Source organism: Oncorhynchus gorbuscha, linkage group LG24, assembly GCF_021184085.1.
Source record: "Oncorhynchus gorbuscha isolate QuinsamMale2020 ecotype Even-year linkage group LG24, OgorEven_v1.0, whole genome shotgun sequence".
NCBI lineage: Eukaryota > Metazoa > Chordata > Actinopteri > Salmoniformes > Salmonidae > Oncorhynchus > Oncorhynchus gorbuscha.
In genome coordinates this window covers 7,241,426-7,267,886 of record NC_060196.1, presented here as the reverse complement: position 1 = coordinate 7,267,886, position 26,461 = coordinate 7,241,426, and the positions used below count along the sequence as shown (strand labels likewise).

Here is a 26,461-nt window from a genome sequence, read left to right as displayed (position 1 = left end):
TATTTTGAATTGTATATTGGTAGTAAATGTAGCAGTTATATGGCGAGGGAACAACATTCCCACCTCTTTCATTGTCAGTAATTAAATGGTGTCCATATTCTAGATGAAGAATGTTAATTAACTTACTGGCTTGATACCACAAAATCAACCAACACAGCGGTGCTAATAGTTCTAGATTCAAAATATTATGATTGAAGAAAAATTGTTAAACGATTAAAATAAATTAAATATAAGTTCATTATCATTTCTACACACCTAATACCTGGTTTAAGTCGTTTCAGTTCAGACTGGAGTATTTATTACCATTTTTACTCAGACACCCGCGACACACTCAACCTCCCACCAGTTGAGAATCACTGGTTTTTAGTACCAAGAAAGAGTTAATCATGGATTAAACTTAGATTCTTAGTTCCAATATGTATTCCGAGGGAACGATCTGAGTCTAAAGCTAGTTGATAATACCAGTGTTTTTATAGCGGTGTGTAACGTGTTAAGACGAGTGTCTTTCTCTGGCTCACTGTTTGTTGAGATGTCCTTGGCAGGTAGATCCTGAAGTATGGCTTAGTGGGATGACGAGAATGCTCTTTCATTATCGAGAATATGCCATCAGAATTGAAATCCTCAGAAGCCAAACAGCTAGAGAAATTAAATATTTAATGTAGAAAATAAGCTGTTGGAAAATAAGCTGTTCTCTGACCGAGAGCTCTTGTTTTAGAATTCATGACAACCCGTTGGGAATTTTAGACGGGCAATATCTCTTAGTGCCTCTGGTGATCAAGCACCCCCTCTCTGATACATTTTCACAGCTGGAGACTCGGTCTGTTTGTCATAAAGAGGAACTGAACAGGGTCAAATATCCTATATTCAGGGGATGGGAGAAGTGCTTTTAAACAAGCCTATGTGCATGTTAGCAGTGTGTGGACTAAATAAGGCATATGCTATACCAATATAGCCAGGCCCCTTTTCTCTGGCTACCCCAGTGTTTCCCATCGTGGTGTGGTGGTCAATTGTGTATGTGATTGAGCAAACTGTGAGAGGTTCAAGTGTTGCTACCAACATCAGGCCTGAATGTAGAAACAGCCTTGATTGCAGTGCATCTTTAGGCTTTATGGGCTTTGCTATTGGAATACGAGTGTCTTGAATCACGTTGGGATGAACATATGTGTGATATAGTAAACGCAGTGAGAGGTGTGGAAGTGCTGGAACCAACACGGGGCTGGTATGTAGAAACAGCCCTGTGTTAAAGTCTGAGTAGGCTGCTGCCTGTGTGGAGGAATGTGTCAGTAAGCTGTTCTGCCTGGCATGTCTTGAGAAGGGGACAGATGGGGGGCTTGTGGCTCTCTGAACTACATGGCCTGGGTTAGGAGAGGCTCCTGAATTAGACCCTCTCTTCCTCCTCTTACTCTCCATCACTCTCAGCCTGACTGCCTGCCAAGTTCCTCTGCTGCTACACAGACGCACAGACAGTCAGAGACACAGACCGTCAAGAGACCGAAAGCACTCTCCCAGTGGAAGTCAGTGGGGTCATGTTTCCCACAAGGTACAGTGAACTCTGGGATTTAACCTCCGCTCCATGACTACACACATGCTGTGCATTAACGACCTCCACACCACTGACGACCTCTTCAAATGACCTCTAACTAAACCTGTAACTAACCTGCTTGTAGCGCTCTGATCAACTTCTATTGTGTTCTCTACAACAGATGCCTTTCTGTTCCATGCAATTAAAGAGGCATTCCATCATACAGTATTACAACGTGGTGGTTCATGAATGCCGTAGTGGATGTGTAGGGGTTAGATATGGCTGCTGTCAGTTTGGCCGCTGTTGTGCAGTTTGTCTACTGTGTGTATATATATAAAGGACACGGTTGGTTCATTGCAATAGGCTTAACATAAACTAGCATCGGTCAGACTGTGGTAGATAGTTTATGATATCATAAAACTATCCTCCTTGGTATTTTTATAATCTCAACACCACATCACAGATGATTTATGTGGAATATGCATATGCACTTCCCTCCTCTGGGATTCCCCATTAGCCCTGACAAGAAATCCCCCATAAACCATCTGGGGTGGTGGATTAGACAGAACGGGAGATTAGGCTTCCATGGTGACTGAGCCGCCTTGTGACTGTCTGCCTGCCTGTGTGTGTGTGTGTGTGTTTACCCTTTAACTGCCCTAATCTAGGGGACATTTGGGCGGTGGGTGCTACTGGCCTTTTGAACATGTGAACAATTAAAACTCAATGTTGGTGATCTAAATGACACACCTCTGTGTTCCGGCATAGAGAGGGAGGGGGCCAGGCTGGGTCTGTAGAGAGGGAGGGGGCCAGGCTGGGTCTGTAGAGAGGGAGGGGGCCAGGCTGGGTCTGTAGAGAGGGAGGGGGCCAGGCTGCGTCGGCCTTGCTGCCTGGCTTGCAAATGTCTTAATTTCTATGTGGATGAGGTGTGTAGGCCTATGTACAGCCATCACATAGACCGCTACTGTGTGTGTGTCTCGCCACACATGCCACCAGCATTGTTCAGTCCCATTTTGGTCCTGGATCCTCTCCAGACAATGCCCCAGGGGCAGGCAAGGCCAAGGCCCTTCTGGGGGAGGGGGGCCTTTTTATATACGCCTGTCTGACAGCCAGGGGTCAGCCCAGATGGCATCTGAACACTGAGTTAATGCAAGTAGGGTAGGTACTAGGTACAGCGCCCCTGTGATGAATAGAGGTAGCATGTAACTGGTTTGCGTTGGGCCAGTAACCGAAAGGTTGCGGACTAGGTAAAAATCTGTCATTCTGCCCCTGAACAAGGTAGTTAACCCACTGTTCCTCGGTAGGCAGTCATTGTAAATGAGAATTTGTTCTTAACAGACTTGCCTAGTTAAATAAAGTTTCAATTTAAAAGAAAAATGTCCATGTTTCAAATCACGTTTTATTTGTCACATGCGTCGAATACAACAGTAGACCTTACCTTACGTGAGACCTGGAATACAACAATAGACCTGGCCTTACATGAGACCTGGAATACAACAATAGACCTTACCTTACGTGAGACCTGGAATACAACAATAGACCTGGCCTTACGTGAGACCTGGAATACAACAATAGACCTGGCCTTACGTGAGACCTGGAATACAACAATAGACCTGGCCTAACGTGAGACCTGGAATACAACAATAGACCTGAGACCTGGAATACAACAATAGAACGTGAGACCTGGAATACAACAATAGACCTGGCCTAACGTGAGACCTGGAATACAACAATAGACCTGGCCTTACGTGAGACCTGGAATACAACAATAGACCTGGCCTTACGTGAGACCTGGAATACAACAATAGACCTGGCCTTACGTGAAACACTTACTTACAAGCCCTTAACCAACGATATAGACGAAATAAACCCCCCAAAAGTTCCACAATAAAATAACAATAATGAGGCTATATACAGGGGGTGTGAATGGAGTGATGTTCGGCCCTCCTTTTCCTGTAGTCCACAATTAACTCCTTTGTCTTGCTCACGCTGAGGGAGAGGTTATTACCATGGCACCACACTGCCAGGTCTCTGACTTCCTCCCTATAGGCTGTATCATAGGTATTCCTTTTGTCCAGGTGGGAAAGGGCAGTATTGATGGCATCATCTGTGGTTCTGTTGGAGTGGGTCTAGGGTTTCCGGGATGATGGTGTTGATGTGAGCCATGACCAGCCTTTCAAAGCTAAGGGGTGGTAGTCATTTAAGCAGGTTACTTTTGCTTTCTTGGGTACAGTGACTATGGTGGTCTGCTTGAAACATGTACAGTGTGGCATAAAAGTATTTAAGTCAGCCACCAATTGTGCAAGTTCTTCCACTTAAAAAGATGAGGCCTGTAATTTTCATCATATGTACACTTCAACTATGACAGACAAAATGAGAAAAAAAATCCAGAAAATCACATTGTAGGATTTTTTATGAATTTATTTGCACGTCCTTTTAATCCATCTGGCCCTGCGGCTTTGTGAATGTTGACCTGTTTAAAGGGTCTCACATCGGCGACGGAGAGCCGCTGTTCCTACAGAACAGCTGGTGCTCTCATGCCTGCTTCAGTGTTGCTTGCCTCGTAGCGACTATATAAGGCCTTCAGCCTGTCTGGCAGGCTCGCGTCACTGTGCTGCTCGTGGCTGGGTTTCCCTTTTGTAGTCTATAGTCTGTAATAGTTTTCAAGCCCTGCCACATCTGAGTGTCAGGGCCGGTGTAGTACGATTCCATCTTACTCCTGTATTGATGCTTTGCCTGTTTGATGGTTCGTCTGAGGGCATAGTGGGACTTCTTCTAAATGTCCGGATTAGTGTCCCAGCCCTTGACAGCGGCAGCTCTAGTCTTTAGCTCGGTGAGGATGTTGCCTGTAATCAATGGCTTCTGTTTGAGACATGTATGTACGGTCACTGTGGACGTTGTCATCGATGTACTTATTGAAGCTCATCCAGTTTATTCTCCAGTGATTTGCACGGCAGCCAATCTAGAACAGATACGAGGCAGGTTACCCACTCGCCGACAAATTCTCACAAGGAACCCAAATCTCCACCCCCGATATTTTCTGCATTCAAATGATTTGGGCCTTGTCTGGGAGCAACGTTATATCCTTAAGTACTGATATGTGGTCCTGTGTCACATGCTAATACTAAATGTATGACCTCACTGTACTGCAAGCCACATGGACTTGTTAAATGTACATTGTACGAATTATCCTCTCGAACCCGAAGCCTGTTATTTACTTGCTAGACCTAATGAGAGGCTTAATGGGAGGCTAGTTTTCCACTAAGCTTTCTAGTTACACTAACTTTATTTATCATCCCACAGTTATAATCCTATTAAAATTGAAGTGGGTAAACCATTTCAGTAATTAACAGATTGCACAAGAAGGAAAGCCCATAGGATTCCATCAACCTACCAAGTCTAAAATGTTTGTTTACATGACGCTGTGTTCTTAATTACTGACTAATGAGCGTTGTTTTTTAAATCATTTTTCTTGTTAAATATATTTCTATCTTCCTTGCTTGTTTATTGTTCAGGTGATTTTTGTTTAAAGCAGTTAACACTTTAACCCCTCAGTGTTTGTCAACAGAGAAGTTTATCCTTTCTTCCTCGTAAATAGCAGCAAATTCAGCTTGACAGTTAAAAGAAACCTCTTAAAAATTCAACTGAAGGAATTCCAGATGACTGTTTGGGGAATAAATTGAATTGGAGTTTGATCATCAAACAACTACCCAAGTGTCTCTTGATGTGGTGCTCCGCTCTGGTGAATCTTTACGCAAGCTTGTCCTCTTTGAATTAAAGCACAACCCTGACATGATCAACACTGCCAGCTCGGATGGTTAGTCTACTGTTAGTGTTGTTGCTTGATGGTTTTTTGAATGAAAACGAGTGTTTTTTCTGCCAGTCAGTCCGTGGGCCAGGGCAGATCTCCGTTGTAACATGGTTTGTGCTGCAGGACCCAGATAAGGACTAGAGCAGGACCAAATGGGAGGCAGGAGTACATGTCTGTGACATGGCACCACTACTGTGTGACTGGACCATTGAGTCATTGACCCTGGCTCTATGGGATTAAAGGCCTTTTGGATCCAGGCCAATAACACAGCCAATAACACAAAACAGAAAAGCATAACAGACTGTAACAATTCAGTGTTACCTTACAGCACTTCTCTGGATCATGGTCAATAACATGGCCATGCCTACTCTGCTAATACAAACAAACAGATCTTAATGGTTGCAAGTATTTCCTTTCGGCACAGAAATCTGGTCGCACAGTTCATTCAATAACACAGGCAGCCATGTCCACCCATGATACAGCCCGAGACATGACGCAACAGTTGAGCGTTGCCTTACCACGCGGCGGAAATCTGGTTGTGCGCCCGTGGCCCCTGCTTTGCCAATCTCTCCGTGAGTCTCCGGTGCGACAGAGGAGAGAGATTTCCCCTAATAAATCAATGGAGGGACTCTTGAGTGCAGCAGAGGAAGCAACGCTGTTGGCGTAACCCTGCTGCTCCACCACACTGACTGACATCTGTTCTGCAGTGTGAGTAGCAATGCTACCTGCTATGCAACCACTTAAAGGCACCCGTCTCTTTCTGTTTCCTCATGGATTACTCGGTAGTTTTTTTTGCTGGTTCTGCTGTGGATGAAAAAGAAGGGCTCTCAAGTTCTGATGAGCAGCGCTCGCATTAGCAGAAGAATTAAGAGTCCGGATGGATTCGAGTCGTTTGATCGTTTAAGTGGCTTAAATGCCCCGATTAATTAAAAAATATTGCGCCGAGAATTTATACTTTTCGTAACATTGAGACGTTGAGTAAAAAAAAGTCCATGTTTACTGTGTTGCTAGGCTACCGTTTGGACTTCCTGTAGAAACCTACTCAAACTTCCTCCATCCTCTTAAACATGTCTATAAAAAAAAAATCCCACTTGCACTGATCATAGATCAAGTCTGGTGGCTTCAATCAATCGGAACATCCGACAGTGAATCGCTCCCCATTGCTGTTTCCCCCTGTAGTTGACCCTTGGTTCTCTGGAGGGGGGCTGGGTCGTATTCCTGTCTGCTCCCCAGGTGAGGGGAGGCCAGCCTGGGCTGAGACCAGCAGAGTTGTACCTCCTCCCTCTGCCCCATCTGTTTGTACTGTGCTGCCCGGAGCAGGCACTTCACAGACATGGTGTTTGAATATTTGATAACGGCCTAATTAACTATGCCCTTTTACTGGAGATGATACACGGCGATTCTCCTGAGCCGGGCCCCTGCCGGCTTCAAGGCTACGCAGCCAAGGTTTTTGTTTTGCTCTCACGTTGGAGCTCTGCGTCGCCTGGTTGGAGCTCTGCGTCGCCTGGTTGGAGCTCTGCGTCGCCTGGTTGGAGCTCTGCGTCGCCTGGTTGGAGCTCTGCGTCGCCTGGTTGGAGCTCTGCGTCGCCTGGTTGGAGCTCTGCGTCGCCTGGTTGGAGCTCTGCGTCGCCTGGTTGGAGCTCTGCACACGTGTCCTTCAAACAGAATAGTCTCCACACACCACCTCTACTGATTCTATGGACGGTAATGTAGCCTACTCAAAAGCATCCACACACCCAGCAGAGAACCGTCCCAGCTGCCTCCGGAATGCCAGCGTGTTGATCCAAGCCTGCTAGGAATAGAGGATCAGAGGAAAAACCTGGATTTGTTTTTGGTCTCCCATTTTCAGTGTTTTAATAAACTCAATGGGTCTAATTAATTTGAAGTTTCTACCCCAACCTTCAAACTTTAGAAAATAAAATGTGTGTGTCTCATTAATGAGAAGTCACTCTGAAGTGTTTTAAATGGAGCGGGCAAATCAACTGCTGTCCATAGAAACCTTGTTTGTAGCTTTAGGCTAAGTCTGGAAATAAGAGCATGAAAAATGTTTCAGGCAGTTTTACTTAGGAGTTGAAAGTTAAATACAGACAATATTATTTGGCTTAGTAGTCGACGACTAGCGTAATGTAGCATTGACTTGGTGTGATGAACACTGGTTGTCGGTCTTTAGAGTTCACCCATAACTTAGCCTTCTCTCTGGAGTGTTAATGAGCAGTCTGTGCCTCATGGAAGCTGAATGCTCACTCCATTCTAATCTCTGTTATCCTGTATGCAGTCTATGCCTCATGGAAGTTGAATGCTCACTCCATTCTAATCTCCGTTATCCTGTATGCAGTCTATGCCTCATGGAAGCTGAATGCTCACTCCATTCTAATATCTGTTATCCTGTATGCAGTCTATGCCTCATGGAAGCTGAATGCTCACTCCATTCTAATCTCTGTTATCCTGTATGCAGTCTATGCCTCATGGAAGCTGAATGCTCACTCCATTCTAATATCTGTTATCCTGTATGCAGTCTATGCCTCATGGAAGCTGAATGCTCACTCCATTCTAATCTCTGGTATCCTGTATGCAGTCTATCCCTCATGGAAGCTGAATGCTCACTCCATTCTAATCTCTGGTATCCTGTATGCAGTCTATCCCTCATGGAAGCTGAATGCTCACTCCATTCTAATCTCTGGTATCCTGTATGCAGTCTATGCCTCATGGAAGCTGAATGCTCACTCCATTCTAATATCTGTTATCCTGTATGCAGTCTATGCCTCATGGAAGCTGAATGCTCACTCCATTCTAATCTCTGGTATCCTGTATGCAGTCTATGCCTCATGGAAGCTGAATGCTCACTCCATTCTAATTTCTGGTATCCTGTATGCAGTCTATGCCTCATGGAAGCTGAATGCTCACTCCATTCTAATATCTGTTATCCTGTATGCAGTCTATGCCTCATGGAAGCTGAATGCTCACTCCATTCTAATATCTGTTATCCTGTATGCAGTCTATGCCTCATGGAAGCTGAATGCTCACTCCATTCTAATCTCTGGTATCCTGTATGCAGTCTATGCCTCATGGAAGCTGAATGCTCACTCCATTCTAATTTCTGGTATCCTGTATGCAGTCTATGCCTCATGGAAGCTGAATGCTCACTCCATTCTAATCTCTGGTATCCTGTATGCAGTCTATGCCTCATGGAAGCTGAATGCTCACTCCATTCTAATCTCTGGTATCCTGTATGCAGTCTATGCCTCATGGAAGCTGAATGCTCACTCCATTCTAATCTCCGTTATCCTGTATGCAGTCTATGCCTCATGGAAGCTGAATGCTCACTCCATTCTAATCTCTGGTATCCTGTATGCAGTCTATGCCTCATGGAAGCTGAATGCTCACTCCATTCTAATCTCTGTTATCATGTATGCAGTCTATGCCTCATGGAAGCTGAATGCTCACTCCATTCTAATCTCTGTTATCATGTATGCAGTCTATGCCTCATGGAAGCTGAATGCTCACTCCATTCTAATCTCTGGTATCCTGTATGCAGTCTATGCCTCATGGAAGCTGAATGCTCACTCCATTCTAATCTCTGTTATCATGTATGCAGTCTATGCCTCATGGAAGCTGAATGCTCACTCCATTCTAATCTCTGTTATCATGTATGCAGTCTATGCCTCATGGAAGCTGAATGCTCACTCCATTCTAATCTCTGTTATCATGTATGCAGTCTATGCCTCATGGAAGCTGAATGCTCACTCCATTCTAATCTCTGTTATCATGTATGCAGTCTATGCCTCATGGAAGCTGAATGCTCACTCCATTCTAATCTCTGTTATCATGTATGCAGTCTATGCCTCATGGAAGCTGAATGCTCACTCCATTCTAATCTCTGTTATCCTGTATGCAGTCTATGCCTCATGGAAGCTGAATGCTCACTCCATTCTAATCTCTGGTATCCTGTATGCAGTCTATGCCTCATGGAAGTTGAATGCTCACTCCATTCTAATCTCTGTTATCATGTATGCAGTCTATGCCTCATGGAAGCTGAATGCTCACTCCATTCTAATCTCTGTTATCATGTATGCAGTCTATGCCTCATGGAAGCTGAATGCTCACTCCATTCTAATCTCTGGTATCCTGTATGCAGTCTATGCCTCATGGAAGTTGAATGCTCACTCCATTCTAATCTCTGTTATCATGTATGCAGTCTATGCCTCATGGAAGCTGAATGCTCACTCCATTCTAATCTCTGGTATCCTGTATGCAGTCTATGCCTCATGGAAGCTGAATGCTCACTCCATTCTAATCTCTGTTATCATGTATGCAGTCTATGCCTCATGGAAGCTGAATGCTCACTCCATTCTAATCTCTGTTATCATGTATGCAGTCTATGCCTCATGGAAGCTGAATGCTCACTCCATTCTAATCTCTGTTATCATGTATGCAGTCTATGCCTCATGGAAGCTGAATGCTCACTCCATTCTAATCTCTGGTATCCTGTATGCAGTCTATGCCTCATGCTGAATCTCACTCCATTCTAATCTCTGGTATCCTGTATGCAGTCTATGCCTCATGGAAGCTGAATGCTCACTCCATTCTAATCTCTGTTATCCTGTATGCAGTCTATGCCTCATGGAAGCTGAATGCTCACTCCATTCTAATCTCTGTTATCCTGTATGCAGTCTATGCCTCATGGAAGCTGAATGCTCACTCCATTCTAATCTCCGTTATCCTGTATGCAGTGGAGCTCTGTGTTCAAATGCTCGTTTATGGATGGATTTTTGGCAGTAAATGATGTTTTTGGGGAGAACTGGAACCTTGTTAGGCTAAATACTAATGCTTTTCCTGTTTGTTTGATCTAACAAAGCAGGTCAGCTCTAGCCAGGCCTGAGGAGAATGTCAATGCTGGTTGCCTCGTCCATCAGTCCTACGCTATGGATCGCAACAAGATGGCTCCTGTGTCCTCGTGTGTGTTTTTCACCTCAGGCTACAGAGGCCTGGATATCCAGCTAAAAGTGCTAGCCCTAGGTAGATGGCATCGTTTTGTCGGCGTTGCGACAACTCATTGCATCGAGTCATTCTCAATCGCCCATCCCTCCATCTCTTCCTCCCTTTTATCTCTCCTAGTTCTCCCCAACAGGTTGCCAGGTAACAGGGCCAACACAGCCTCCACTGGGGTGTTCAGGTACTCTCAGAACATTACATTGCTTAAAGAGCAATTAATTAGCCACTTTTCACCTCTGGTTCATTGTCTCCAGCACCAAACCAGTGTCTACATATTGTGAAGACCGAGCCTTTCTATGACGGGTGGTTAAAAAGAAAATGGGTCCTAAATAATGCTTCTCTTTCACAGGGTAGGATTAAAAGTACAAGAGAGTTGATCTTAAAAGCTAGTTTCTACCCCATGAGAGGGTATGAAAATCACTGTTTTTAAACTTTTGATGTCACCGGCTACCTCGGGAGTAAATGTCAGTTGGCTTTTTGTAGCCGGGCATTCAGACTTCGAGAGCGTTCGAGAGGGAGTGGGAAACAGCAGGTCCAGGAAAAAGGTAGCAAATTCGGTGAACAGGTCAGGGTTCCATAGCCTCAGCTTTGTGTTGGTAGTGTAGCAGTAGTGACATTGACTAGTTCCACAGTATGGGAGAGTATGGGAGAGACATTAGTCTGTCGGCCTGTCCTGCCACCGCCAAGGCCACAGGAAAACACTGCATGTCTGTACTTGCACATTTTGGACACTTCAGCCCACACGCTTACTCACAGAAGTCTGCCTGCTTACTCACAGAAGTCTGCCTGCTTACTCACAGAAGTCTGCCTGCTTACTCACAGAAGTCTGCCTGCTTACTCACAGAAGTCTGCCTGCTTACTCACAGAAGTCTGCCTGCTTACTCACAGAAGTCTGCCTGCTTACTCACAGAAGTCTGCCTGCTTACTCACAGAAGTCTGCCTGCTTACTCACAGAAGTCTGCCTGCTTACTCACAGAAGTCTGCCTGCTTACTCACAGAAGTCTGCCTGCTTACTCACAGAAGTCTGCCTGCTTACTCACAGAAGTCTGCCTGCTTACTCACAGAAGTCTGCCTGCTTACTCACAGAAGTCTGCCTGCTTACTCACAGAAGTCTGCCTCACAGAAGTCTGCCTGCTTACTCACAGAAGTCTGCCTGCCTACTCACAGAAGTCTGCCTGCCTACTCACAGAAGTCTGCCTGCCTACTCACTCAAGTCTGCCTGCCTACTCACAGAAGTCTGCCTACTTACTCACAGACGTCTGCGAGCGTTTGAGCTGAAGTGCATTTTTGCATCCAATCATAGGGGTAAATGTCAAGGGATATGCATTACATTTACATTACATTACATTTAAGTCATTTAGCAGACGCTCTTATCCAGAGCGACTTACAAATTGGTGCATTCACCTTATGAAATCAGCGTCACCTGGTTGGAGCTCTGCGCCGCCTGGTTGGCGGTACAGGAAATAAGTGTACCCCTGAACAGCTCTGTAAACTCAGGTCTGTCTGACTTCTGCGACGGAGGTGGCTCCGCTATGTCCTCCCTCTATCCCACCTGTTATGTGGAATTAACTCTGGGAAGCCAGCCTGTCGTGGTGTTTTCCCACACGCCGGCTGCCCGTCAGAGACGAGACCCGGCAGAGCTGAGCCGCACAAGGTCACGTGCACCCGTCCGCCCACGCCAAGGCAAATGCAGCTGAACTCCCGTCCAACTCTCCTGCTGCTGGCACCGCTGTGCCTCAGCCCTCGCCGACGCAATCTCACGCTAGCTCTCATGGAAACCTGGCCGGCCTGAAACACATGGAGATGGCAGACAATCTCCTGCCGCCTCACGTTAATTGAACCCATCATCCGAGGGCATTGTGAGCTAGCTACAACATGCAATAATAACGGAGGTTGAATTTTTGCACGTCACTGACTAGACTTGAATCATTGGAACTAGCTCGTGTGTTGCACACCACTGTATCTGGACCCCTACTGTGGTGTGGGAGGGAGGGAGGGATGATTGGCTATGGCACCATGTCTCTATGACAACGGCCCTGGCTGCTGATGGCTGTGTGGTCTGTAGGTGACAGGCAGCCTGCTCCATGTCTCCCTCCCTCCCACACTGGTTGGATGTTTTAATAAAAATCCTGACCCTGGTAACTATTATTATGCGACTCTCATGATTCCACCCTAGTGCCAGTCTATTTCATCCAAACCTCACAAGACCCCCCTTTAGAGGGGGTCTCAGGGAAAGAGTGACTGAGGATCAAGCTTCCTGTGCTGAAGTCTCTCTAAGATGGTATTACACGGTCATGAAGCATTTCACTGCGCCTGATTTAACATCTGTTTCAACATCTGCTAATCCGCCACAAATAAACTTGATTTCAATGTAGCCTGAATAAAACAGCATAGAAAACGTCTCAGAATAAGTTCCAACACTGTCCACCAGAGGGAGGTAATGCTCTGGCTGTGGGGTTCCATAGGCTCAGACTGTCTGCTGCAGCTGTGCCGCCAGAGCAGCATCCCAGGCTTTACACACAAATCGTCTATTTCCCATCTGCTACCCACTGTCACTGGACAGCCTCATTCAGCAGTGTGTGTGTGTGTGTGTGTGTGTGTGTGTGTGTGTGTGTGTGTGTGTGTGTGTGTGTGTGTGTGTGTGTGTGTGTGTGTGTGTGTGTGTGGGGCTACCCTGTCTGCTCCTCTGGGGTAGCGTCAGAGCCTCTGGGACACAGAGCCACTCTGGTGAACAATGCAGGTGGATGGAGGTACTGGGAGAGGGACTGTGTGGATACGATGAGGGTCAACAGCTGGGGACTTGATGAGAGCATGGATGAATTCTACTGTCTGGTGTAGGCCTACAGTAGATGTGTTTATTTCACTGACAACCTCTTCATTAAAGAGGAAGCATGAACTCAATCCCAGCTTTTAAACGACCTCATCTCAAATACTGTGTGGTGAATGCAAAGGTACTCATTAAATTGACGGAAAACACACACACACACACCTCCTACTCTGGGCCATACCTCTCAACCCTCTGTAGCTGTGGCAGCTCGTAGGCAGACTCCAGACACAACATGTCGAGAGGTAGAGTGGAGCCAAACAGTTGGCATCACTGAGTAACACGGATAAACGTTTGGCTCAATGAACACACTGCCCCCGCTCACACGTCCTCTCGTCCCTACCTCCCTCACCCATTTCCATCGCTACGCAAATTGACTGTGGCATTTCCCCTGCCGCCTGCCTCACCCCTGTAGCAGCAGAGCCTCGGTTGCTCGCCACCTGGCTTGGCTGACAAGCGGCACAGCTTTATGACACTCGCCACCCGGGATTAGGTTGGAATGTCTCTCTGTTTACAACTGTCTGGCCCCAGGCCTCTGCGTCAGGATGGAGCATTGGGGCAATTATTAGGCCCCAGTGACAAAGCCACAGTGCCCTTATTTTAGGGGGCGCCCGCCTCGTTGAGCATAGAGCGTTGGGCACCGCGTTTTTAGAACACACTTCTGTGAAATCACACTGTCTACATAGGAAGGAACACTGATTGACAATAAATTTCACATGCTGTTGTGCAAATGGAATAGACAACAGGTGGAAATTATAGGCAATTAGCAAGACACCCCCAATAAAGGAGTGGTTCTGCAGGTGGGGACCACAGACCACTTCTCAGTTCCTATGCTTCCTGGCTGATGTTTTGGTCACTTTTGAATGCTGCCGTTGCTTTCACTAGTGGTAGCATGAGACTGAGTCTACAACTCACACAAGTGGCTCAGGGTAGTGCAGCTCATCCAGGATGGCACATCAATGCGAGCTGTAGCAAGAAGGTTTGCTGTGTCTGTCAGCGTAGTGTCCAGAGCATGGAGGCGCTACCAGGAGACAGGCCAGTACATCAGGAGACGTGGAGGAGGCCGTAGGAGGGCAACAACTCAGCAGCAGGACCGCTACCTCCGCCTTTGTGAAAGGAGGAGCATTAGGAGCACTGCCAGAGCCCTGCAAAATTACCTCCAGCAGGCCACAAATGTGCATGTGTCTGCTCAAACGGTCAGAAACAGACTCCATGAGGGTGGTATGAGGGCCCGACGTCCGCAGGTGGGTGCTTAGATTGGCAAATTCGCCACTGGCGCCCTGTGCTCTCCACAGATGAAAGCAGGTTCACACTGAGCACATGTGACAGTCTGGAGACGCCGTGGAGAACGTTCTGCTGCCTGCAACATCCTCCAGCATGACTGGTTTGGCGGTGGGTCAGTCATGGTGGGGGGTGGCATTTCTTTGGGGGGCCGCACAGCCCTCCATGTGCTCGCCAAAGGTAGCGTGACTGCCATTAGGTACAGAGATGAGATCCTCAGACCCCTTGTGAGACCATATGCTGGTGCGGTTGGCCCTGGGTTCCTCCTAATGCAAGACAATGCTAGACCTTATGTGGCTGGAGTGTGTCAGCAGTTCCTGCAAGAGGAGGGCATTGATGCTATGGACTGGCCTGCCCGTTCCCCAGACCTGATTCCAATTGAGCACATCTGGGACATCATGTCTCGCTCCATCCACCAACGCCACGTTGCACCACAGACTGTCCAGGAGTTGGCGGATGCTTTAGTTCAGGTCTGGGAAGAGATCCCTCAGGAGACCATCTGCCACCTCATCAGGAGAATGCCCAGGCGTTGTAGGGAGGTCATACAGGCATGTGGAGGCCACACACACTATCGAGCCTCATTTTGACTTGTTTTAAGGACATTACATCAGAGTTGGATCAGCCTGTATTGTGGTTTTCCACTTTAATTTTGAGTGTGACTCCAAATCCAAACTTCCCATGGGTTGATAAATTTGATTTCCATTGATCATTTTAATGTAATGTAAAGAAAGAAGTATTTAATAAGAATATTTCAATCATTCAGATCTAGGATGTGTTATTTTAGTGTTCCCTTAATTTTTTTTGAGCAATTTGTGTGTCTGTGTCTGTGTGTGTGTCTGTGTCTGTGTCTGTGTCTGTGTCTGTGTGTGTGTGTGTGTACTGTGTGTGTGTGTGTGTACAATGTGTGTGTGTGTACTGTGTGTGTGTGTGTGTGTACTGTGTGTGTGTGTGTGTACTGTGTGTGTGTGTGTGTATACTGAGTGTGGGAGAGAAGGTCTGGATTCCTATTGGAAAGACTGGAGGCAGGTTTAAAACACTTGACAGAGTTGACACGTTGCTGCTCCCAGGCCAGTAGTGCAACAGGAAGCACGGGCCACTCGTCTTCATTCTGCTAAATAGCTGTTGGCTTTTTGACTTACCTCCATGGACGTTTTCAGATTTTGAAGCAATACAATGTCTAACAATTAGGATATGGGCCTGTGCCTCTGCAGAGGTGAACACAGCCCTATGTCTCAACAGTGTCTATTTAAACTTCAGCTGGTTTTCTTAGGAACTAATCAATCACAAACCAGAAGTGTTATTCTTAATCCTATGTGGATGTTATTTTCTCTTTTTCAAATACTGTGTAGAATGTTCTTAGTTGGATGCATTCAGTTGTACCAAATGACTAGGTATCTCTTTCTCTTTACTCCGGCGTCCGATCCATGTGAAAGTCATTTTAACGTTTGCCTGCATCTTCAATGCTATTGTTTATAGGGTTATAGCTTCTGCGACCGTAATCGCTGGCTGTCGGCTGGTGTTTATGCCCAGCGGAGGATGCTAATGTAAACAGGAAGGAACCTCAACCCACACTTGTACACAGTGGCAGGCTGTACTACTCATTCAAGCGGCTGAACTACTCATTCAAAATCGAATCAAGTCCAATTTTATTGGTCACATCCACATGGTAAGCAGATGTTATTGCGAGTGTAGTGAAAAGCGTGTGTGTGATTACTCATTCATCAACTTTGTGTTCTAGCATGTGTTGTATAGATTGGTACGGCTAATCACTCACTGTTGCAAGGGAGGTGTGACTGCAAGTGTGTTATAATGTAAACAGCGAGGTCTGTGTGTGGTCCGGTTTGAGCTAAGCCTTCCCAGCGATCCATCATGCCCAGTCCCCATACAAGCCCAGGCCAGAAGAGCCTCGTTATGCTTTGTCTGATTTTTCTCTCGGTGCCTTCCAGATGTGTGAAATAAGGGAATGTGTTGCTATGGTTACGCGTAAACAGGTTCCTGGTTTTTGAATAGTCTGATATACCGTATTTGTTTTCTATTTTAATGGATTTGTAAGCATGCTTAGTCTTATGTCTTCTAAAACACAAGTTGGCCTGATGCATTTAGCAATGGTGAGACAGCCATGTCCATTTGGGATATTACAATATCAAAAAAAGTACTGCAAACAGAACCCTTTTCCCCTCCCTGTAAATCCTTGCATGTGCTTTAGAAGGACAATATGTACTGCAGTTGACCGTGCTGCGCCACGCTTCTCAGCTCGGCGGCAAAAACGACGATGGTGAGGGCGGACAGTGCCACTGTTTCCCCCTACGGTGGATTCCATCTTTAAGTCACAGGCTAACATCCACCAATGCATTGACTCAGTTTTTAGACATATTTCCACTTGTTCTTGGAGTTTTAGTTTCAGTAATATAGGTCCCAGTCTTAGCAGCATTGGCTGTCATGGTCAGAAACATTTGTACGTGTGCTGAGTAACTCGAGGTCCAAAAAGGCTGGACCTTTTGACACATCAGCGTTTCTCCTCACAGAATGCAACCTTAGGGATCCCGAGGTTGAGGTCACTGGCTGGTGAGTGCGTGTGTGTGTGTGCTCATTGCTTTTGACCAAAATGCTTGAGCATGTCAATTGCTTTGTTTACTGAGGATGAGTTACCACCATGCAGGTAAACCTAGCATATTCTCATTAAGAAGATCAGACCGTAGGTTAAGATCCTATAGGCTAATATAGCTCATCGGAGTTAGCATATTCTCATTAAGAAGATCAGACCGTAGGTTAAGATCCTATAGGCTAATATAGCTCATCGGAGTTAGCATATTCTCATTAAGAAGATCAGACCGTAGGTTAAGATCCTATAGGCTAATATAGCTCATTGGAGTTAGCATATTCTCATGAAGATTATCAGACCGTAGGTTAAGATCCTATAGGCTAATATAGCCCATCGGAGTTAGCATATTGGCGTCCACTTGAACTGTAACCACAACCATGAACATTTTTTATAGTACCGCTCAGTTGATCTCCCATCCCCCCCCCTGTTCTACCTTAAACCCTGACCTCTAAATCTCTTCAAGTCTAGGAAGTTAACATGCGTCTGGAGGCTGTATAAAACTGCATGGCATTCAGGATAAGAGATTCCTTCAAACCGAAGGCTTTGGGCTTGAATTCTCCCCAGGACCCAAGGTTAAATCCCTCATGGCTGCCATTCCTAGCGTTTACCTTGGGCCTATCATGTTAACAGACAGGAGCCTCGGCAGTGGGTCCATGGCACATAGTTTGGTAGTCGGAGATTAGCCAAAAAACTAATGTAGCCAGAATAAAGACATGGGAGATACATTTGCTGTGGCCTATTCAGGGTGTGTTCGGAAACATGCAGGTTTGCTGGTGTCTCTGTGGTCACCTTTATCACCGATGGGCCTGCCTTGCTTGTATCCATGTGTCTGCACTCTTGACTGTTTACACTAAACCTCAGTGGGAAAGGTACTAATGCTGCTAACTCTGCATTCAGACTAGAATCACACACACATACAGCGGGGAGTGTATTTATGAATTATTCAGTTGCCTGCCAACATCCAGAAGCAACACACAAAGCAGAGGCCTTTCCTCTTTGTTTTTCATTACATCTTTATTGATAAGGGAAGGGCAGAGCGTAGGGGGGGGGTGAAGAGGGAGAGAGAGTAACCATTCTTTGTCAGTCAGTTCTGCCGAGTTGTGAAGACTCTGTAATCCCCACTGATCCAGACCTATTTCTTCTTCTGTAGTTAAATTTTCCCATAGCAATTATTTATTTCTCCAGCCTTCTTTTCTCCAGCCTTTTGATTAGAATTTGAGGAAGTGCTGAGATGTGTGACCTATGTGGGTATGGTAATGGCGTCTATTCCCAATAGGTTGACACACTATATTGAGAAATGTCCTAGCCGGCATGCAGCAGCACATTCTGTGGAATACATCGTCCCAGAAGAAGTCGAAGTGGAGGCAATTAAAAAAAGTTGGAGAACTTCTCCTGCTCTTCTAAGGGAGATTTAAACCTTCAAATGAAATCTCAAGTTCAAGAAACATTGGGAAACGGCGGCTCTCCAAAAAGTTTATTTGAAAAAAAAAAAAAAACTCATACACACATTTCACCTTTCTTCTCTTCTGGCCGACAGGGTAACGTTTTGGCAGTTATGCCGTCGTCAGAGTGTCTGCTGTAGGCCTAAAGCCTATCCATCCTGACTCCAGCAGGTCACATCAAGCCTCGACCAAGTGGCCATGTCACACATTCTGACATCTGTCTGCTGTGTTGAACGGCAGCCCTAAATATCCTTCATCTGCCTCAGCATCATAGTCAAGGTTACTATGATGCCATAACTCCCTGGCCGGCAGCACGGAAGAGTTGAGTTTCTGTTAACCCTCACTTTAGATCTGATGTCGTCGACGGCATCAGGCATTCATATACATGGGCCTAAGTGTTCCTCACACTTGAACTGTCACTTATGACAGGTGTCATGTCCCACTGCAATACTGTAACATTGCCCCCCCCCCCCCCCCCAAAGTTACCTGACACGGACCAGCTGATCTGGACATTTCTGACCAATTGTAAATAGTTCTCTAAGGTATGTAATGACTGACATGACAAGAGGAACTGCTGATGCACTACCCAATTTAGAAATGTCACCTTGTGCGTTCTACTATCGCACCTTTCAAGAGTAAGTTGAAAGCCCGACTGAAGTTTGGGAACCACTGCGTTAAGAGACCATGTCAAAGCAGCTGATTACAGTGGTAAGTCAGGGAGGAGCAGGCAGGACAGCAGGGGGTCTGGTCTAGGGAGATTGCACGTCACCCCATTGAGCTTCCTCATAACTGCACTTTTGGACGACCGGTGAAACACATTGCTCCCCAGGGGGTCAGGGAGCCGGATTCCACAGTGACTCGTCGTTCTGAGGGGGCGTGGCCTATCCTGAGGCATGGCAGACAGCTGCTCTGCCTGGCAGGGACCTCAGCGGTGACGTCACGCTCTGGGATATTTTAAAGGGGGGTGATGAGCTGGGGAGCGAGCTCGGAGTGGACAGACCAGCATCAACAGCGCACCGTGAGGGTTGTATTCGTGTTTTCAAGAGCTCCAGAGAGAAGAGTCGAATTCCCCCCGGCCACTACTTACAACAACCTGCTCCCTGAGCCGCCCCGCCCCTGATTACCCCTCTGGGATATGACCTACTAGCCCCTGTTCTTGCAATGCTGAGGCATTGCCCCATACCCCTTTTCACATCTTCCAGATCCCGAAAGAAGATGCCCAAGGCCTCTGGGAAAGAGAAGGCCCCCCTGGCAACACCGGAGAGCCTGGCCCTGGACATAGTGGCAGACCCAAAAGTGGTGGTCAAGGTGGCTAAGGAGCCTCCACTGCCCCCGCAGAAAGTGCTCCGGCTCTTCAGCATCAACATCATCACTCAGGGGCTGCCCTTCTGTCGCAGACGGGTGAGTGCTGCCGGGCTTGGGCCCAAGGTGTGTTAAGGGGGGTTGGGGTAGGCCAGATGCTTACCGACATGAGTGAGGAATCTCGCCTGTCACCCACATAAAATGTCAAGGGTTCACTCCGCACCCTGCTGGCTCATCTGTGAGACGGGACTGACGGAAGCAAAACTGTCTGCGGACTAGTGCAACTGTGATTCTGTTTTACCGTCAAGGTCTCTTCCCCGTTTCCTCTCTTCTGTTGAATTGCACGTTGTCAGTCTCTGTTTTTGTGTTTGTAGTTAATCAAGGTGACAGTTTTTTTTTCTCCATCTGTCAGAGGTTGTTTGTTTTCCTCTTTTTGTTTCTGCTCTGGTGACTATTTTCTTTTGTTTTTGAAATGTTCAACAAGAGTCTTTCTTCCCTGGGTTGTATTTTGTCAAAGGGAAGCACCGTGGAGGCTAGCTCAAAAATAGTTCTGACCTCTGACCCACAAGCCTTCTCAACATGGATATAAACACTGTATCTGGTTAGGAAGAACCCCCCCCCCCAACCTACTACATCTCTCCCCACTTCAGTCAACAAACAGTCATTTGTTACCTGCACTGTTGTGTCTCGTCTTGTTTCATTAAATCAAGATGGAAAGATAACAGCGATAGTCAGTGTTGGCACTTGTCCTTGACCGTAAATGCAGTGACAGGTTTTGTTCTTGTCAAAGCATTTCATAATATGAAAACTATATTGCCAAGATCTGAATGATAAGCAATAGCTTGTCAGTTTGGTAGAATACCAAATGGTAGAATTTCCCCAAGGACTTTTTACTAAGGGCTTTGTCACAATCACATTGTACCATGTTGTGTAATGCTAACAAATGCACACTACCAATCCTTAATCATGTGTCTACTTAAGTAAACATTGCTTTCAACCAATTTATTTGTATTTCAGTATTCGATGTCTCTCTCAAACACGGTTTTGTGCTACCGTGTGTCGTGGGTAGACTGCTGGGCGCAACAATGCTCTTGTTGACGCAGTCATGTGACCGGGCAGCCTCGCCCAAAGAGCCGTTCAGGACTCTACATGTGACCTTAAAAAGGCTGCATGGTATCTCTCTATTTATAGGTTATGTTTAGGAGACGGTGACCAAATGTATTGATCGCAGGGATAAACACCTGGCAGCTTCTGTAGTCCAAGGAAATATCGGTTGTCGATGTTTCAAGAACGTGAAGTTGAACGTTTTACAGGGACAAGTGCATAAAAGACACAGGCTCTGGTTGTCCTCTCCCTTCAGTAGTCTTTTATTGCTGACGTGTTTCGGTGATGTCATCCGATTAATGGGAGCGTTGCTGCTAGACAGGAGGGGGGCCAGTGACGGCCAGGGCAGTTCAATGATATCGGACGCGATGGAACGTTACACCTCGACAACTGGCCTGCGGCTTTACTCCTTATGCTCAGCAACCTATATTAGGTTGTTCTAATGTTTCGGGGACAAAATGGGCGTAGGAAAATGACTTGTCGTGTTCAGGCAAGCATATCCTGCAGCTAAACTGGCTTCCGCTCTGAGAACCCGGTCTGTTTATACACCGTTTACGCCACGCTCTTACCAGCCCAGCATCCTTGCGCGTACTTTATATATGTGTGTTGTGGCGCACTGCGGCAAAAAGTGGAGAAGGTGCACACTTGTGAAAGGCTGACCAAGGCTATGACTGCTGATATCCTGCCAAATTCAATTGCGGCCCACGCTACCTTTCTTGTAGTTGTTCCCCTGTTAGGAATCAGACGTACCACAGCTTTTGTACCCCCTGTCTGTGACGTGGGAAATGTTGGCAGCCCTTGATGGGCAATTTGCACTTTTGTGACATTATACTGATGTGAACCCTTAAAAAAAACTTAATCACTTGGGGGAATTGAATTGAAGATAGCTAACAGCATTGGTATTTTCTTGTCAAATTAGACTGGCACCTCAATGTTTGGGTGTTGGCTACATCATAGTAAAAATGCCTTGGAGCTCGGACAAAGGGCTCTTTTCATAGGGGTTGCTGAGGGAAGGATGGGAGAGGACATGAAAGAATTGAGAGAATAAAATTGTCCTCTTTACACCTCCGCTTCTACGGCTTTCACAGAGGGAGTTGAGGGACAGATTGAACGATGGAGAGAGAATGAAGAGGACACAGCTAAAACGGTGACTGAGGAGACTGCAGCCCTCGCGCTCGCTCTCCCCCTCTCTCACTCGCCCCCTTCCTCGCGCTCGCTCTTCCTCCCTTCCCCCATGAGCTCGCTCGCTCTCCCATCCCCCGCGTGCTCGCTCTCTCTCCCTGCCCCCTCTCGCTCGCTCTCTCTCCCTGCCCCCTCTGGCTCGCTCTCTCTCCCTGCCCCCTCTGGCTCGCTCTCTCTCCCTGCCCCCTCTGGCTCGCTCTCTCTCCCTGCCCCCTCTGGCTCGCTCTCTCTCCCTGCCCCCTCTGGCTCGCTCTCTCTCCCTGCCCCCTCTGGCTCGCTCTCTCTCCCTGCCCCCTCTGGCTCGCTCTCTCTCCCTGCCCCCTCTGGCTCGCTCTCTCTCCCTGCCCCCTCTGGCTCGCTCTCTCTCCCTGCCCCCTCTGGCTCGCTCTCTCTCCCTGCCCCCTCTGGCTCGCTCTCTCTCCCTGCCCCCTCTGGCTCGCTCTCTCTCCCTGCCCCCTCTGGCTCGCTCTCTCTCCCTGCCCCCTCTGGCTCGCTCTCTCTCCCTGCCCCCTCTCGCTCGCTCTCTCTCCCTGCCCCCTCTCGCTCGCTCTCTCTCCCTGCCCCCTCTCGCTCGCTCTCTCTCCCTGGCCCCTCTCGCTCGCTCTCTCTCCCTGGCCCCTCTCGCTCGCTCTCTCTCTCTGGCCCCTCTCGCTCGCTCTCTCTCCCTGCCCCCCCCCCCCCTCTCCCTGCCCGCTCCATCTATCTTTCTCCCCCTGTCTCTTTCTTCTGTCTGAGATCAAAGCCAGCCACTGGGTAAAACAGCTCAGAGACAAAGGGATCAGGATGGTAATTTGTCCTTCATTAGCGCTGTTTACGCGCTAGCTGCAGGTTCAAAAGCTGAGCCGAAAGGGATCTAAGGGGGTGGCTAGGCAGGATAATATCCACTATGCTCCGTCTTTCCTGGCCACAGAGTCAGAATTAAAGATGTTTCTCTTTGTAAGTGTATCGCTCACTGTCCAATGGGATTCAAGTGGCACTCATATTAATCACCATAATCATTTTCTACAAGGTAAAACCGACTGTTAAACCGCATGTCTAACAAAAAGGGAGGACAATCTAGGTTCACAGTCAACGCACACATCACAAAGCAGGGATGAGCAACTGTCCAGGCATACGATGGCTATAGCCCTTTAACCTGTTAAACTCAGTGGTTGTTTTGGACCCGGTACTATAGCCCTTTAACCTGTTAAACTCAGTGGTTGTTTTGGACCCGGTACTATAGCCCTTTAACCTGTTAAACTCAGTGGTTGTTTTGGACCCGGTACTCTAGCCTGTTAAACTCAGTGGTTGTTTTGGACCCGGTACTCTAGCCTGTTAAACTCAGTGGTTGTTTTGGACCCGGTACTCTAGCCTGTTAAACTCAGTGGTTGTTTTGGACCCGGTACTCTAGCCTGTTAAACTCAGTGGTTGTTTTGGACCCGGTACTCTAGTCCTTTAGCCTGTTAAACTCAGTGGTTGTTTTGGACCCGGTACTCTAGCCTGTTAAACTCAGTGGTTGTTTTGGACCCGGTACTCTAGCCTGTTAAACTCAGTGGTTGTTTTGGACCCGGTACTCTAGCCTGTTAAACTCAGTGGTTGTTTTGGACCCGGTACTCTAGCCTGTTAAACTCAGTGGTTGTTTTGGACCCGGTACTCTAGCCTGTTAAACTCAGTGGTTGTTTTGGACCCGGTACTCTAGCCTGTTAAACTCAGTGGTTGTTTTGGACCCGGTACTCTAGCCTGTTAAACTCAGTGGTTGTTTTGGACCCGGTACTCTAGCCTGTTAAACTCAGTGGTTGTTTTGGACCCGGTACTCTAGCCTGTTAAACTCAGTGGTTGTTTTGGACCCGGTACTCTAGCCTGTTAAACTCAGTGGTTGTTTTGGACCCGGTACTCTAGCCTGTTAAACTCAGTGGTTGTTTTGGACCCGGTACTCTAGCCTGTTAAACTCAGTGGTTGTTTTGGACCCGGTACTCTAGCCTGTTAAACTCAGTGGTTGTTTTGGACCCGGTACTCTAGCCTGTTAAACTCAGTGGTTGTTTTGGACCCGGTACTCTAGCCTGTTAAACTCAGTGGTTGTTTTGGACCCGGTACTCTAGCCTGTTAAACTCAGTGGTTGTTTTGGACCCGGTACTCTAGCCTGTTAAACTCAGTGGTTGTTTTGGACCCGGTACTCTAGCCTGTTAAACTCAGTGGTTGTTTTGGACCCGGTACTCTAGCCTGTTAAACTCAGTGGTTGTTTTGGACCCGGTACTCTAGCCTGTTAAACTCAGTGGTTGTTTTGGACCCGGTACTCTAGCCTGTTAAACTCAGTGGTTGTTTTGGACCCGGTACTCTAGCCTGTTAAACTCAGTGGTTGTTTTGGACCCGGTACTCTAGCCTGTTAAACTCAGTGGTTGTTTTGGACCCGGTACTCTAGCCTGTTAAACTCAGTGGTTGTTTTGGACCCGGTACTCTAGCCTGTTAAACTCAGTGGTTGTTTTGGACCCGGTACTCTAGCCTGTTAAACTCAGTGGTTGTTTTGGACCCGGTACTCTAGCCTGTTAAACTCAGTGGTTGTTTTGGACCCGGTACTCTAGCCTGTTAAACTCAGTGGTTGTTTTGGACCCGGTACTCTAGCCTGTTAAACTCAGTGGTTGTTTTGGACCCGGTACTCTAGCCCTTTAAAAGGCTGTTTGTGAGGTGATTCTCCCCAAGAACTTCATGAATGCAGAATGTCTTGACCTCCTTCCAACAGGTGTTAATTTGTACCGTGTACTGTTTCAGATGTGTTGTGGGCTGTAAAATGGTGTTGAGGGTGTTATGACTGTAAGTCAGGAGTCTCGCTGGGTACCTTCTGTGTTCTCTCATTCTCTCCCTCCCTCTTTCTAGTTCATCCCTCCCTTCATTCCTTACCTCCCTCTCCTTTGGTAAGGAATGTTCTGTGCCCTGTTTTCTACAACTGCTAGGGAAACTCAGCCTTGACGCTAATTAGGATTTAATCGTTTGAGCTGAAGGTGAAATACACCTTTTGGTACCAACCAGACCTAGGCCTCCAGGGGAGCATGAAACGAGACACCCCTGGCACAGGGAACCGAACACGGGAAGAATAAAGTTAGTTAAGCCCCCACCTCTGGCAGCCTCCGGATAGTAATTATATATAAAAAATACAAATATGTAGGATTACGGCACTGTTGCCGGTCGAGCTTAATCCCTGGCTTCCCGTTGCGAGAGTGCAGTTTCCCCCTCCAAAGGCAGAGCAGCGCCCTCGGCATGCCAACCACTCCTCCACATCAGGGGATCTTTGCCTTCCCCCTCTACCTCTTTCACTCTCTCCCGCTGACTAAAACACTGCATAATACCGGCCTTCTATCATTCATTTGCACACAGTCCCCCAGTAAGATTAACTTTGTATGAAAAGACAAAATGGGCCCTTACAGGCTTCCCCTTTTGTTCTGTAGTGGGTCGTGTTCAAGAACAAGTTCCTTTTGTTTTTGAGTCTTTGTCACTGTGTTAAAATGGTACCTTGCGAGGAGAGAGTTCCAGGCCCGGAACTGAAAAACAGTCTAACCTTTGCCACTGGCTGCCTTCTGGAAGAACGTTGTCTCAGTAGACCAAACCAAACCGTAGCTAGGTCCCCCATGCCCAGTTGTGGGGCTGCTCTTGCTGGTGTGCCACGCAGACTCCATCAGACTCTACTGTGGAGGCAGCAGCTGGCTGCAGTGAATGGAATTGCTGGTATTTCTCTGGTCTTTATGGGACGTTAGAACTTAAGTCCCCGGAGCTTCTGCTTTCAAGAGAGCTCATTCCTCAGAGTCCCAGGAGCTTTCACAAGACATTTCTGTCATTTCTAATGCGACAGTGTTGCTGCTGAGATAATTGCTGAAAAGTTTAGTTATTTTAACAAAAATACGTATATTAACTTCAGTAAACTGAATACATTATCATATGTTCCAAAGTACGGAGTGATTTAGTGATTTATGAGGTAGTTTGATTATTTAAAAAACTATAATGGATTTTGATTATACATTAAATGCATTATGAAATATTGACAGTAAAAATATATCTTTTTTTTTTAATGGAACTTCCAAAGTCAATCATTATGGACATTCAATTGCAAAAACATGGATACAATGGAATATTTTCAGTCAGGTCAATAGAGAAAGTGGAAATAACTATGAAATAATAACATATTGAAATTGTCCGTTCTTTATTTTATGACTTGATTATTTTTAATTCCTTAAAGTCATCATCTCATCTCTGCTCAGGGAATAGCAGCCAGCCAGACCACGTTATCTCGGTGGTCTTCTGTCATCCTATTCAGCTAGGCTAGCCTGACAAAATCATTTTTCTGCTTCTTCAAAGTAGATGAGGCATACTTTCACAAACGGTCTCTATCCCTCTCGTTGTTGTGTACATTCCTCTCTCATGCGTTCCGTCTGTA

General features: G+C 46.8%; 1 protein-coding gene across 6 annotated transcripts in view; it reads left to right on the top strand.

Annotated features, from left to right (window-relative positions):
* LOC124013403 (F-box/WD repeat-containing protein 7-like) overlaps window positions 1-26,461 on the top strand; it is a 271,295-nt gene that overhangs the window by 77,912 nt on the left and 166,922 nt on the right. For 2 of the 6 annotated variants that reach the window (XM_046327739.1, XM_046327738.1), the window contains exon 1: window positions 19,471-19,872. The exons of the other annotated variants lie outside the window; for them this stretch is intronic. In XM_046327739.1, the coding sequence (XP_046183695.1) occupies window positions 19,633-19,872 (240 nt within the window). In that variant the 5' untranslated portion in view covers window positions 19,471-19,632. Of the gene's footprint in view, window positions 1-19,470; window positions 19,873-26,461 lie in introns of those variants that run through there. 6 annotated transcript variants of the gene reach the window in all.